General features: G+C 41.4%; 1 protein-coding gene across 1 annotated transcript in view; it reads left to right on the top strand.

The window, feature by feature from the left end:
- Positions 1 to 14,776, top strand: part of LOC136841415 (uncharacterized) — a 20,947-nt gene extending 6,171 nt beyond the window's left edge. Inside the window, exons 4-5 of the mRNA XM_067108341.1 lie at positions 9,933 to 10,064; positions 14,664 to 14,776. Coding sequence (XP_066964442.1) covers positions 9,933 to 10,064; positions 14,664 to 14,669 — 138 coding nt within the window. The 3' untranslated portion in view covers positions 14,670 to 14,776. The remainder of the gene's footprint in view (positions 1 to 9,932; positions 10,065 to 14,663) is intronic.
- The last annotated feature ends 1,774 nt before the right edge of the window (positions 14,777 to 16,550 follow it).

A 16,550-nucleotide genomic window follows, 5' to 3' on the forward strand; every position in this document is an offset into this window, starting at 1 on the left:
CCGAATCGCGGAGCCCAGTTCATATACACAAAGTAATGTAGAAATCGCGTCAGCAATTCCGATCGTTATTGTTTGCATATAGCGGGAATCATTCAAAACCGTGTCAGTGAAGTAGCAAACGAACTGAAATAGTAATTTTACAATAAAGGTACCGTTCAACAACGTAAATTTACGCAGGCAGGCTAGCATTTCTCTTTTCATTCTTTGTTTAATGTCCGGGTGAGAATACGATAACAAAAGACACAAAGTTGTTGGTAATTTAGTTTTCCATCCGTAACGTAAACGCTATGCATGATTGGTATATTTAAAGTAAAATCTGGATACCTGCATTTGTTGCGTTGTTTTGAATTTGTTTGAAAAAGAAAATACCCGCCATCTTGGATCCCTCCGCCGTGTTCGCGGTTGTTTTGAAATTGTTCGAACTGTTTGTGAGAGAACGCCATTTTGGTTTCCTTCGCGCCTTTTGTTTTGAAATTTAGGCCTAACGGGATTTTCCGCCATCTTAAGACCTTGTTATTGTCATTCTCTGTTGTGACCACTCTGCTCCCAGCCCTTTTGGAACTACTTTCTCGGCGTAGTAGAAGTTAGACAGACTTGAAAAAAAAAAAAAAAACCAAAAGATAATTTAGGCAGGAAAGATAGGCCTTAGTTAGGAGTAATACCACAAGTTCCTATACGAATACCTACTATAAAATCATATAAAGAAAATTTAAAATTTTTACGATAAACTTTTGTGACGTCGGCTCCCAGGAAAATTAAGATAATAAAGTAATCCCTAAGGAAGCCAAGACGACGCATCTATATCATTTTATTAACATCCATGCCATTGTGCATGTATAAAATCTTTGTTTACATGTTCTCAAGCAGCAAGAAATTCGCTGATTGAAAATCTCTCTCTCTCTCTCTCTCTCTCTCTCTCTCTCTCTCTCTCTCTCTCGTCATTCAAGTAAGCATTCCTAACCTAAGTGTACGTGACCCTCTTCAAAGAAAGAACGGCCGACACTAGGCTAATTAATTCGAATACAATAAGCCAAATAAAAGAAACACCTCTGTCCCACAATAGATGAGGACAAGTTAAGAGTAATTACAATACAGTGATAAACTGTCGGTCACGAGTGAGGCCTGCTATCCAGACCGAAGCAAACAGTAGTTTTCACCCTCTGAAAGAAGAAGGGGCCAGCACTGGGGCCGGTACTGGGACCAGCCACTCACGAGGATCTTTAAGAAAAAAAAAAAAAAAAAAACCCCAAATTCACTTTATTCCACAGTGCCAATAATTTGAAACACTGTCATCACTGAATAGCTTTTCTTCTCTCTCTCTCTCTCTCTCTTTTACCTTCCCTTTCTCTCTCATTCGATTGTTGCACTCTGCAGGGGGTGTAGAGTGCCTTTCCTCCCATATAGCCTAGTTGGACTCCAGTAGAGGGTCCCTAGGAACACATTGGCACCATAGTTGCCACTAAAGAAAACAAAAGGGAACACAGAAGAGAAGGTTCTTCTGGAACCTAACCTGCACCAGTGCCTAGGGATACTGAGTGCCACCAGTGTGACCTGTACACGGCACACCCAAACTACAGTGCCACCTTTGAAAGGGTGCCACGTCATTGAAGAGACACTTCCTCGCTGCCCAAGTACGCCCGTCGACCCGGTTAGACGCCCTTCCCCACCAGAACCATGGTAGCAGAGCATTATAAAACCTTCCTGGGGCTGGGGACGGAGGCAGGTCTCACCGGCTCGGAACTTACTACCTGGGTTAAGGAGCAAGTGGACGACTTGGCCAAGCGGGAGAAGGAAGAAAGACTCGAGCAGAGGAAGTATGAAGCCGAGCAGAGGAAGTATGAAGAAGAAGAACGAAGGTGTATGACGCCGAGCAAAGGCAGTATGAAGAGGAAAGAGAAGAAAGAAGGAGACAGCATGAGTTAGCCTGCAAGGAAACTGAGTTAGCCCTAAAGGAGAAGGAGCTCGAGCTTGAGAGAGCGAAAATGGAGAATGCCGAAGCTATGGCTAGCCACCAAGCCTCCAGTCCTACACCTGCTGCATCAAACGCTCCAATTTCGAGCATCAATTCTCTAGTCCCCAAGTGGACTGAGGACGAGCCAGAAGCATGGCTGGAGGAGATCAAGGCTCTTTTCGATAACTACAGCACCACGGAGACGGAGAGAGCCTTAATACTAGCCAAGCATATGGAGGGAAAAGCCAAGGCAGCGCCGCTCACTGGAAAGAGCCAGAGAGGTAACATGGCGGAAGTTCGTAGAGTCATTACCAAGGCCTACGAGATAACCCCAGAAAAATGGAGACAACGGTTCCGAGGTCTTGCCAAGGAAGTCGGCTGGTCTTGGACGGAATGGGCATGTCACAAAACCCAGTCCGGTACGCGCTGGTTCGACTCCTTGGCCTGCACGACGTTTGAGGATCTCTTCAATCGGACCATGCTAGAAGACCTTTTCCAATGTGTGCCAGGGCCCCTTGCGGTATATCTTAACGATAAGCAGCCCTCCACACTTATGGAAGCTTGTCGCATGGCTGATTCGTGGAAACCTTCAATCAGTCGCATAGCACCTCTCAGAAGCGAATCGTCCCTCCGCCTACCTCTCGAACTCCACTCGCCCGAGGAATGGACTGCCTAGCAAGACCATATGCAACCACTGCAAGAAGGGGGCATGCTGAATCGAGTGCAGATATAAACTTGGCACTAGCAAGGTACCACTCAAGGGCACCCAGACAGGCCATCCCTCCGTCTCGCACCAGCCAGAACCTCCCCCACGCTCCACCGATTCCTGCAGGGACTGTGGCCAACTCAGCCACTGGAATGCCCGGCCCCTACCTGCCCCAAGTACCATGTTAAGACTGCAGGCTCATTGCCCACGCCCAACCATCCACCGGAATGGGCCAACTGAGGGATTTTCCGTTTCTGCTGGTAGCTGTTTCCAGCCCCGACTACAATGCTGGATCTCCACAGGAGCAGATGTCAACCTCATTGCCCGTCCCCAGGTACCAGTCAAATTTGGGAGGATGAGCAACCATAATGGGTCGAGGGAAAATCGGCTGACATTCCCACCCCGTTCTGAACACCCCTGGGGCCCTAAGGAGCACCGACTAGGGTGGTCAGCTCTATAAAGATTGCAATCTTTGATTGGGAGGGACCTAATGTGGCGTCTCCCCAAGCCGTGCCCTTACGCTGCATGGCACCTGCTCGCCGGCACCCTCTCCACCGAGCACCAGGAGGGACCCTCCACCCAAGACATAGAGCCTTCCCCTGGTTGCAGGAGGCCCCCACACCAAAGGAGGAGGGCCATCCCACCCCCGGTGAGCACCCTAATGATCACGGGAGCCCCAAGTGCCAGCCGTTAAAGAGGCCAAGAGAAGGGCCTGGAGGAGCAGTTTAGGGACCTGACAAAAAGCCGGCTATGAGGATAACGTCCTATTCGACGAAGAAACCCCTTCACCCAGGAGGTGGGACCTGACAAAAGCCGGCTATCTCCTAGAAATGAAGTGTGGTGGTTGTGCCTCGGAAACTACAGGCCCACGTGCTTCAACTGGCCCATGACGGGCTGGGAGGCCACCATCAACCCGTTAAATTGCTGGAGGGGAGGTTTTAACTCCAGGTCTGTGAAAACCTACCCTCCTGCCCCTCCTGCCAGATCGCTGGAAAACCAAACGATGGTCCCCACCCCCCCTACAGAACATACCCTCTGTTGGTGTCCCCTTCCAAGACGTGTGATAGAACACCCGGAGGGGCGGAAAAGACCCGGAAACACCCATGGTCCTCTCCATCATGTTTCACCGGGTCCCGAGGATCTTCTCCAAGAATGCGGTCAAGGCTTTGATCCGTTCTTCTGCCAGTTCGCCCCGCCACGGTCCAGAGCGATGAAGGCCGGCATTTCATGTCAAGGGAGTTTCGAGACGCCATGGCTACCCACGGGTCACCCATCTCCACTCGACTCCATACCACCCCGAGGCCCCAATAGAGCGTTTCCATCAACCCCAGCAGAAAAATGGGTCGAAAGAGAATCTGCCACCCTTCCGCCATCCGCCACCAAACCCTGGTCCGTTTGAGCTCCTATTTGCCCACTCCACCAGGGGCCCCTGGACATCTTGTATGAGGCCTGGGCAGAACCGGAGAAAGCTGGGCAGAAAATCTTCCCCGCATCAGCGAAATTTGAAGGCTGGCCCATCGCAAAGCGGTCCTCCCAAGAGCGGGTCAAGATCCGAGTGGACAAGGAGGCCAGGTCTCGGAGCTTCAGGAGTGCTGCGCCTAGGCACCCGTCCCTTGGAGACCCAGTTCACAGGACCCCACCGTACAGCCAAGAGGGGACAACCAAATTACCTGATCAAATTGGGAGGGGCCAAGTGGCCACATTAATCTTCTGAAGCCCTTCAAGGCCCAGCACCTCAGGAAAACCCAGCACCTCAGAAAACCCCAGCCGCAGGACTCACCACAAAACTCCCGGAGGGCTGGCTAACCTCGCTGTCATCACCCCTGGCTTGGATGAAACCAGGCGTAGGACGTTGGGACTCTTCTGGAAAGTACCCCCAAGTTGTCCGGGATGAGCTGGGCTGCACCTCCATGGCCGAGCACACCATCGTCCGCGAGGCCCATCGCACCTCCAAGGAAACCCGCAGCGGCCGATCTCAGGCATGCAGCTTGACCTGGGATTAATCGAGAAGAGCTTGCTGGTCCGCCAGTGGTGCTGGTAGCCAAGGAGGGGGCGAGACAGGCTATGCATCGATTTCAGGAAACTGAATGCGGTCAGCCTGAACCATACCCCTGCCCGCCAGAGGTGTGTCTGGACGTTGAGCTTTCCTCAGCAAAATCGACTTGGAGAAGGGCTGGCAAAAGGCCGAGACCCCTCATGCCTTTACCACACCCCTCGGTCATTACCAGTGCCGGGTCATGCCGTTCGGACTCAAGAATCCTCAGTTGCTCCAGCGGCTCATGAATGAGGTCCTGGCCGGCATTCCCAACTGTGTGGTGTATCTTGATGTTGATCATCTTTGCTCGGACCTGGGAGGAGCACCAGCACCTGAAGAAGTTCTTCTTTGCAGGGCCAACCTCGTAGTGAATCTGAAGAAGTGCCGCTTGGGGGTGGCAGAGATTACCTATTTGGGCCACATTGATGGGAACCATCTCAGACCGAGGATGCCAATATCCAGGCTATCAGAGAAATGCCATACCCCACCACGAAACGGGAAGACCTGGGAATGGTTCTATTTCAGGCATCCTCGGACCTCTCAGATCACTCAGCTCGAAGAGTTCCGGTGATCGCTCTCTCAGCTGTTCGAAACCGGTTGTGCGCAGCAGCCGGACCGCCTCAAGGAAAGTAGTCCTCCAGAACAGGACTATGATAAACCCTTCTACCTAGCAGTGGATGCCAGCGATGTCGGAGTGACCGTCCTGTTCGGAAAAGGACCAAATGCGCCACCCTGCCTACTACTCCAAGAAGCTAAACCTGTCCCAGACGAGGTAGCACAATCGGGAGCTGCTGGGGCTGGTCCTGGCAATCACCTTCGAGCTATCATGCGGCCACCAATACTGTACTCAGGCCATAATGGAGGAATACCTCACCAACTTTAGAAACCAAAATAAGAGACTGATGAGGTGGTGTTTGGATCTCAAGACTATAACTGGACTATCCAGCATATAAGGGGTACAGACAATAAAATTGCCTGGGCACTAGTGCCCTCTCGGCACAGTGCCCTAACATCTAAGAGTGATCCTGGCCCCTTGCCCAGAGGAGGTAGCCAGTGTGATCTCTTCCTTTTATTTGTACCTAGCCTAGGCCACCTTAAAGTACGGTACATCAATTTAGTAACCTTGTTCCTTCCACTTACCACCGAGCCGCAGTAATCATGTAAGTAGCCTAACTAATTTCAGTAATCTTAACTATTGTGAAACGAGCCACGATGCTCGTGACACGCATGGCCTAAGACCTCAGTGAGGCACCCATTTATCATATGAGGCAAGCCTCATGAATTAACTAGTAAATTTTAATTGTATTAAACATAAACCATGTTGTAATTTAGTTAGAATATGAACTCTTATGTGGGTGCTACGGTCGGGTTAGGATAGGTTAGGCTAGGGAATATCATAGAATGTACCACTAGGCTAGGTCTAAAACACATCTTGATTGTAGGAGGTAGCCTATAATAACCGTGAGCACCTTCCAGTACTATTAGAATTAGGTAAAGTAGTGAATATAGCTCATATCCTATCTAGGGTTAGGTAGTTCTGTAGCTAGGTAGGCTAACCAGGACTAATCTGCTCAGGGGAAGGAGAGTAACCTACGAGAGGCGAACAGCTTGCTTAGTATAGACCTTCACGTCCGAAAAGGGAGTGAAGGCCCTCTTAAGGGGGGGAGCTTTTATAAATATTACTGCTGTTCGCCCTCGATGTATTTAGGTAGGAATATTAGTCCGATTCACCTCGACAGAGAACATCTCTGCCCGCCGGTAGGCTAGGCAATTTAAAAATAACAATCACCGCAGTAGACAAATGGCGCCGCATAGGCTGGAAAGTTTGTAAACAAAATATGCTAGGGCATTAGGGACCTAAGCCTCAGAGAGGGTTTACGCTCAATGACCCCTAGTTATGGTGGCCCTTAAGCTTTATTCTATGCATTCGACGATGCCTTTGTCAAGGTCGGATTGCCCGGGCGTATAAGCCCTCACCTGGCGGGAACGAAGCGAGAGGTCGGGCAGAGAGATCCCAGCGGTCACGGAACCAGGGTGACGCTGCGTGCGTGCCCGAACGATATTCTTTGTTCTTTATTACTTTTCCTCCTACGTCTAACTTAATTAGTGAATTGGGAAGACTGCCAGAATACGACTCCTGAGGTCCCTCGTTTGCGCAGCGACTCGACATTCACGGTAAGTCCGATTCTTGTTGAAGCTTCGTCGATTGACTAGTACTTTTCTGTATTTCACATTTTTTCTTTGTTTTCTTCCTTCAGCCACCACTTAGGGTATATGTGTTTACAAAGTCTAGATTAAGCCTAATTATTATATTGTTAGCTTCAACCCCGTTATTCCAGTAAAATACCTAGGATTTAGGGTAAGCAAAATCAGGTTAAATCTCGATGCTTTTGTATGCCTCGCGTCCGAATGTTTGGAAGAACCGTTATGCGTTTAAAATCAAATTCATCTCAAATATTCTTTGTTAAGGTTAATAACCCTTAACTGGCGACCTTTGGCTAATTAACGTCTGTCTTTGAGGTTAACTTTTGGCTTCAAGTGGCAGGTTACGTGTAATCTTGGTTTGCAGGGCCGTAAAAATTACGTAAATTGAATAATACATGATCAACCAAGACCCTCACACGTAACAATATATATATTATATATATATTCATATATATATATGTATATATATATATATATATATATATATATATATATATATATATATATATATATATATATATATATATATATATATATATATATATATATATATATATATATATATATTCATATATCTTCTTCTTTTTTTTTCTTTTAACGCGCTTTTATTCCCATTTTTGTATGGGGTAAGCACGATGCCTTCTTTTGAAGGACTTTTTGATTTGGCTTTGGGGTAGACCTGTGGTCTCGATCGGCTGCCCTGCCTGACATCGCTTAGACCCCGGTACGTATGTTTCATGTATCATACCAGACCCAACGCCCTTTCTTCCCAGCAGCGAGAAGTTATTGCGCGGGTATGGCGAGCGTTCGAGACGTGTGAGATGTTTGTTATGTTTTTAGAAGGTGTTGTAGTGGCTTTGTTTTGTGTGTGTATTTTAGTCTGTAACATCCATTTGCTTTTTAAGCAAACCTATCCGTTGATTACATATATAATCCCGGGATGTCTACACGGATAGCAAAGTGTCTGCCTCTCTGATCAGCCGGCTTATGGATTGAACCCGCGCACAGACCTCTACGAAGTCCGAAGCTGCTGCTGTAACCGACTGAGCCATCGAGACTCCATATATATATTCATATATATATATATATATATATATATATATATATATATATATATATATATATATATATATATATATATATATATATATATACATATATATATATATATATATATATATATATATACATATATATATATATATATATATATATATATATATATATATATATATATATATATGTATATATATATATATATATATATATATATATATATATATATATATATATATATATATATATATATATATATATATATATACATTATATATTTACATGTATATATACGCACACACAATGTATAGATGTGTGCGTGTGCGTGAGTGTGTGTGTGTAGAACAGTGACTTTAACCCTTTTTTCCCTTTTTTCACTAAACAGTCTTTCATGAATACACCGTGCAATATTGTACACAAAATAAACAAGTAAAAATTCGCTAAAAGTTTCTTCAGCGCAATCTAGTTTTCTGTACAGCGTATAATCAAGGCCACCGAAAATAGATCTACTGTATCTTTCGGTGGTCTCGGTATAATGCTGTATGAGCCGCACCCATAAATCTTTAACCACGGCCCGGTGGTGGCTTATCCCATATCGTTGCCAGAAGCATGATCATGGCAAACTTTAACCTTAAATAAAATAAAAACTACTGAGGCTAGAAGGCTGCAATTTGGTAAGTTTGATGACTGGAGGGTGGATGATCAACATACCAATTTGCAGCCCTCTAGCCTCAGGAGTTTTTAAGATCTGAGGGCAGACAGAAAAAGTGTGGACAGAATAAAGTGCGGACGGACAGACAAAGTCGGCACAATAGTTTTCTTTTACAGAAAACTAAAACAAACACTCTCCATCACTCTCTTTGGCTTGAGTAAGGTTAAAACACGAATGAGAATCAAGAAAATGGAGCAGTGAGTGTTGAACATTCATTGTGGAAGAATGGAAGCAGTGGATTCACATAAAACTTTTATAATGCACGAGACAGATGATGGGAGGATGAAAAGAGAGGTTCATCACATTATAAGTGAAGCAAGGAACATGGTGGGCTTGCTAGGTAACCAGTTGGTTCTTAGCCACGTAAAATAAATCTAATCCTTCGGGCCAGCCCTAGGAGAGCTGTTAATCAGCTCAGTGGTCTGGTTAAACTAAGATATACTTAACTTTGCCTACAGGAGATTGGGAAGGGGCTTGGCTTGTCTATGGAGGCCTACATGGGAATGTACGAAGGAACAGATGAACTAACTCTCTTCTGTGGAAGTGACTTGTGGATGTTGAATGTGAATGTGAGAAAGCTAAAGCTGCTGAGATGAACTATTTGCATAATATGTGTCATAAGAAAATTTAACAGGATGAGAAATAAGGAAACACGAAGAAATGGCCAAAAGGTTAGTGTGGGTGAAAGAATGGACCAGAGTATTTTGAGATAGTTCAGTCCCGTGGAAAGAATGGACGATGGCAGTGTGGTGCAGAGTGTAAAATTCAGAGGTGTTGGGGAGAGCGGAGATTGAGAAAGACAAATAAGTTTGGACAGACGGGGTGAAAAAGGTGTCAGAATGGAAGGGGCTTGAAATCCAAGAAGCGGGAGAAAGCATCCAAGGCAGGAGGAAGGCAATAGCGCTGTATTTTTGCAGGTTTAATGAGCCATCTTTGTAGGCGTATTAACTGCTTCTTTTTGTGAAGGTTGCATGCACAAGGGGCTTCATCCATGATTCAACAGGGGAGGTATGCGGCAGTGACATTTGGTTCGTTCTTTCAGGAGCCACTTCTAATTTTTATATATATATATATATATATATATATATATATATATATATATATATATATATATATATATATATATATATATATATAGATAGAGAGAGAGAGAGAGAGAGAGAGAGAGAGAGAGAGAGAGAGAGAGAGAGAGAGAGAGTTGGTGAAATTATTATTATTATTATTCACAGTGCTTGTAACACTTCTTACTCGGGATTCCTGTTCACAGATGCGACCCGGTGGTGATCTATTGATCCAACAGGCAAGTGCATCGCCCACCCCCGTCCGCTACGCCTGCTGGGTAGGGAGTACAGCATACGCCAGTCTTACCGATGTTATATACACGGATGTTTACGTTCAGGTACGATATCTGTTAATCTCATGGAAGGAAGTCGAAAATTCACTACTAGCATTTTATCATTCCTTCATTTCAGAACAACACATTTCATGCTTCATTACAGAAATAATAGAATTATTTATCTTATAGCCTATAAATGTTTGGGTAAAGGGCAGAAAAATTTAATGCATTCTATTTGAAATGATGATGATTTCGTGCCTTGAAAACTCAGGAGCCGAAATCGTGGTAAGGAGCGAGAGAGTAACTTCAAGAGAACAAAGACTGTCCATGGAAGCCTCTCTTTCTCGCAGTTTTTTACCCTTTTGATATTTCAGAATGTTTGCTGCATATCGTTCTCCTTAAAACTGTATTCCAAGCCATGCTGCACCCATCCAAAAAAAAAAGCAATGGATGATTCTTGTTGTCCTTATAACGTCACTCAACTCAGCAGCTCAGGCTTGTAATCTGTTCACAGTCCTATTTCCCATCCACCGAGTGTATTTACGCAACTTAATGAAGACACACAGCACTCAAGGCATAATAAATATTGATAATATTTTAACATTTCTTCTTTTCACTAATGATCTTTTCATTCTCGTATGATGATCGTCTTCGCTTCCAAACCCAAATAACTTCCTGAAGCAAATAATACCTCCGTTTAGACAAGAATGTCAAAGACTCAAAGCAGAACGGACGGGAGGCTCTTCAGATATAAATACTGCACATTTTAAGTGACATTTCCTGGATGAGTAAAAACAATGTTAATCCATTTAGAACCATTATAAAGAAAATTCAAGGCAAATGCTTTAACTTCAAACCCATTCCATAGGTCTTCTAATATCGGGAAACTTTGTGTATTATTATTATCATTATTATTATTATTATTATTATTATTATTATTATTATTATTATTATTATTATTATTATTATTATTGACAATAAGAATTCGAAGTATCAAATTTCCACCAAATAGAATTCCCCATATGAGAGAGAGAGAGAGAGAGAGAGAGAGAGAGAGAGAGAGAGAGAGAGTAGAGAGAGAGAGAGAGAGAGAGAGAGAGAGGTCTTTTAAAATAATTGTCCTGTGAGCGATGAATATTCATTACAGAGAATAACTCTGGCGAAAACTGCCCACATCTAAAACACAGGAGGAGGCCCCGTATGCATTATGAGAAAACGGATCTCGGTGAAACGTTAACAAACATGTAACCCCCTAATCACCGCCCCCCGCCGCCCCCCCCCCCCCCCGCCACAACCACTACCGACGATTACATCGGTTGTTGAATAGCAATGAAAAATTAGCGATTTTTTGCCAAACGAACTGCACTAAGTCTTGAAAGCTATACGATAAAAAATTTATCATCTTGAATGAATGGCCCAAAGAAATCCTTTACTAAGAGATTTTGTCGAGAGATCCTTAAAACTGTAGTGAAAATAATTTAGCCATTTTACTTGTGCCTTTAACAAAAAAACATGCTCTAAGATATTTAACCTAGAATGGTTGTCACTCCTTCCTAGAATTACCGTGTTATTTATTTAGAGTATTCCCGTCAAGGTGTGCATCTTGTCTTTTGACAAAATTCATAAGTGGCCCCTTGATTTTGAACAAACGCGTTGTAATTAAGGTCATTGTAAGAGTGAGAGAGGCAGTCTTCAGAGGGACGCAATTTCTGTTTAAGGCTGTCTTTAATTTCTCTGTTACAAGACAAGGACTCTTTTTCATAGTCAGATCTTTTGTTTTCTTATTTTTACAGAATATGATAATAATAATAATAATAATAATAATAATAATAATAATAATAATAATAATAATAATAATAATAATAATAATAATAATAATAATGTTGATTTTATTTGAACCACTAACAGATTTCACACTTGCGTTTACAACAGAACCTATTGGCTTTCTTTCGTCGGGCCTGTACCGGGAATCCATGTCATCCACATGTAATAAGAATTCAGTTTTCCTTTGCCGATTGTCGCCTTGACACCGCTTCAGCTGCTGGAGCTCTGCTCTCTACTGAGCGCTCGTTTTCAGCAGCCTTTGTCAAATATTGATAGTGGCCCGAATATTCTCCTCCTCTTTGTTACCCTCTTATTAAAGTCATGAACCACAATTCTCCCTACAGAAACGCTATATCCTTTCAAATGCAAATTTTCGGACGATAATTTTTGATAGTAGCTTAGGCAGAGACAGATCACCAATTGGTAGCTACTGGTTGCTGCTTGCCACATATTAGATTATGAACTATTCCGAATGAACCGGTCTTGACATTTCCTTTGGCCTGAGTTGTTGTTTTTCACGCCCCAATTATATCGAGTGTATTATATAAATTTGTAACCACAGCAGGATTGTGCATGATAGAATTCCCGTGGGGAAAGTTTCTGCTTGTAACACGACATTTTCGTGCCCGTGGAAAAGGCTCTCATTGTCTGACAATGAGTTGGTGCTTTATTTTGTTTGATGATTTGATTTACTTCTGCTGAATGACAGTGTTAATTTTGACCTGAGGCGAATCTTTTTCCGTCGTCGCATTTTACACGAATGCTGGAATTTTGATTACGAAGCTGAAATCCCCCATTATTCATTTGTTCTCATTAACCTTAATCAGATATTCTGAATCATATTCACCATTCAGTGACTGAACTTGACGGATAAGTTTGATAATGGCGAACAGTATAACTTATGAGAACATCAGTATCACTGTGTGGAAAAATGTCTTTAATAACAAGAAAAAACGTGTGCGGAATATCCAGGAATAACTAATCATATTTTAGGAAATCATTATCTCACAACAAAAAACGTAACAACGATTCTTCTCCTTTATTTGGACTATGAGCAGATGGCCTATAAGCTTGAAACTGAAAGTGCTGTATCTGAGACTGTTTCCGCCCTGTTCAAGGTGTCGAAGAACTAACAGCTAATATTGGGTTTCAGGTGAGGCCATATACCCCAACCTCTCTCTCTTCACTGTCTGATGAACGTTCTTGTTAAACTCGTACACATTACTAACATCCGAATATCTGAGACAGTATAAAATACGCATTTTGTCAAGTGCAGTTTCACAAAATACATTTTTAGTTATGATTCAGCTGCCAGCAATTTCATAAACTTGAGACTGCGATAAGCCACGAGTGTGAATAGGTTTAGAAGTACTCTAATCTTCAGTACTATCAAGAGACGACAAAAAAATACCACTATGGATAAATGCAGTTTTCAAAGCAAACCAAAAGATGGTTGAAATGCCCTCACGTGACTGATGCCAAGCGTCCGTCTTCCTCCCAGTGACATTGATTGGATATATATATATATATATATATATATATATATATATATATATATATATATATATATATATATATATATATATATATATATATATATATATATATATATAATGATATTCGTTTGTGATCATTTACCCCAGACATCTCTTTATTTTTATATCATTGCTTTCACTACAATTCATTACATTTTCATATCACTGCTTTTCGTTCCAGTACACTGTCACCTCACATTTGCAAATATTTACCTCTTTTTGCTTTATTCCTACCAAAATCTACGCACTGGTGTCAACGTTGACCAATTTTTGTCACTTCTTGGGCTGACAATGTTACTCCTGGCCCCTGCATTCTCTCTCTCACTCCATAACCCTTTGAAAATTAGAGGTATGCAAAAAAATTCAAGTAGAACACAAAATATAAAGAATTTTTTCATTATAGCCCTTTTTTTCTAATGATTGCTATAAAAAAGCTACTATATTATGCATGTTTGATAGTGTCAGCAGACATAATACGTTATAAAATTTCTCTGATCATCAGTATGGAGTCCACAAACAAGACATAAGCGTAATAAGTTATCAGTACCTTTTCATCCTTATGTCTATAAATTTCCGTTGGGCAGTAAGAAAATTCGTGTCAGATATTTGCTGATGATAGCTGTAGGTTATACGATTTGGTTTTCCTCAACTTTTACACTAAATTGCTGACCTGAATATTGACTGGGCAGTGCTCTTGAAATGTTGGTTTTCCTTTTTGAGCTGAAAATTCTTTTTCTTAATCTCCCTTGCCAAGTAGTTTTATATAGCCTTATCTCGCTAGTACATCAACGAATGAGTCCTTCACAAACAAACAAAACTCTGCTTATCTTTGCTTTTTCAGAAATTAATTCTTAGACCTGGTTACGGCGGTTCTAATCTATATGATTTTGTAGCCAAATACTGGTTAGGGTAGACAAAATATTTTTAAACTAAAAAATATATTTCTATCCTAAGTTTGGGACAACATTTACTTAAGAATAGTTGAATTATCTAACACAGTTCAGAATTAACGATGAATGAGAATTACAGAGAATCATTTTGCTAAACTACTCTGCAAAGTGGCTTTGAAGCAAGAGCTTTCCTTGATGCTGACATTTTTTCTTATCTTTTTGGTTTTTTATTATAGAAAGACTTGGCTTAATTCCCTTTTGTCAGAGCTATTTGAGTTTCTCAGCTTGTGTCATCTGTAAAAGATTGTCAGGAACAAATTTTATAGGTTTGGGCAAACATGTGATGGAAAAAGTTTATATTTTCTTCAAGTCCAGAACAATGCCGAAAATGGGTATATTTTCTTTCATTTCAGGAATAACCATCTGCCCAGGATGACTGACTTCCGCACGCTGAAGCTGAAAGGAACATTTGCAAGACACTCTAGGATCACGTCGATTTGGCCGGATATTGATTGATGTCCTTCCCTTCCTATCGTTCTTTTAACTTTATCAGAACTGAAAGCTTATGATCTTAGGAACTCAACTAGAGAAATACGATGTAGATAGAAAGAAAGCTGCAATTTCTGGTATGGTTCCTTGGCTGGGAAAACTTTTTTTTTTTTTTATACTTTGCTAAGAAAACCGTCACTGCATTGGAAGTTATCCAACGTTTTCTGACGCACATTTCCTGAATTCACTCAGACAATTTTCTGATTTCAAAAACCTGAGATTTCTTAGTCTATTCCATTTTGAATAAGCTATATCGTTGGAGAAAGCACAGCTAAAACAAGAAAAAAAAAACAACTTCGTTAATAGAAGACTTAGACAATTTGGTTCTGCTGATAAAGTAGTCATTAAGGTTTTCATTAAATTCACAGAGTTCTCGCGCTATAAGTAATCCGTTTCTGTTGGTTTGTAGAGTCCAGAGGTCCACAAAAGGCTTCTTGTCTCTTTGATAATAATATTGACCTCAGTTACGGTTAGGGGCCCTGCGGCCTTATCTAAACCTACCGCCAACGGTTTTGCAAGTTTTCTCTTTATTCATGTGTGCTCATTTGGCGCTTTCTTCGTTTCTTATAAAAATTAGGTAAAATGATGTTATTCGCTACTTTCGGTGTTTTTATTCATATTTCCTTTTTGCAAAGTTAGAAATAAAATATTAGCAGACTGCATTAAAGGAATAACGGTTACAGGCTAACAGGATTTCATAATTCTGACATGGCGGCGCATGGATTTTGACTCATTGGTTTTCAGGTGACATCATAAACTAAAGGTTCCACAAACTTTCTGTATGCGCCTAGGTTTCTGTCTTCTTTTGAGAAGTCGATTTGCATGGAATCATGCAAATAAAAATAGTACGTTTCTTATGATGAAATTCTATACTTCGGTACCTGAAGAACGTATGGTAGTGGTCTTTGTTACTTTATTTAAGGCTCAAAGTTATTTCTTTCTTTTATCATCGAAGACATGGAAGTTGCACCCTGGAGGAATTTGATTCCATGTATATACGATATCGACTTACTTTGTATCCATTTGTCATATCTTATTCCTTTCATTCCTCTTTAAGGCAACAACTTCTTTACCCTAATTATATACTGATATACATTTATTATTTTATTATCTGCATGATGATTCTCAGGGACATTTTGAGCACGTCAACGACCGCTATGTAGCTCGCTCGTCATGTAGTATACTCTAGCTTTTTGCTATTATTATTATTATTATTATTATTATTATTATTATTATTATTATTATTATTATTATTATTATTATTATTATTATTATTAATGATATCGAAGTTGGAAAAGGAATTCTAGAGCAAAGATACGAGTACATATAATTTTCTTCTTAATACATTCATTCACATTACATATTTACAGACAGCGTTCACACACGCTAAAACGCACTGGGTTGAGCTATTGAGATACAAAAGATATGTTAAATAAAATCAGTTACCGGTAAATCATTTTCTTGCTAAAGTATTGACCTGTATTTCTAAAGTTAATTTGATTTTCAATTTGTTAAGGCTTCGAACAATCTTAATAATAAGCTAATATTACATAAGATACTGAAATTGAATTTCTTTAACTATGCTACCACAAAGGCAAAATCTCCAGAGCAATATTTTCATGGCGCACACACACACACACACACACACCCACATCCACACACACACATACACACACACACACACACACACACACACACACATATATATATATATATATATATATTTATATATATACATACATATACATATA

The sequence above is a fragment of the Macrobrachium rosenbergii genome, chromosome 1 (assembly GCF_040412425.1).
Source record: "Macrobrachium rosenbergii isolate ZJJX-2024 chromosome 1, ASM4041242v1, whole genome shotgun sequence".
Classification (NCBI taxonomy): Eukaryota; Metazoa; Arthropoda; class Malacostraca; order Decapoda; family Palaemonidae; genus Macrobrachium; species Macrobrachium rosenbergii.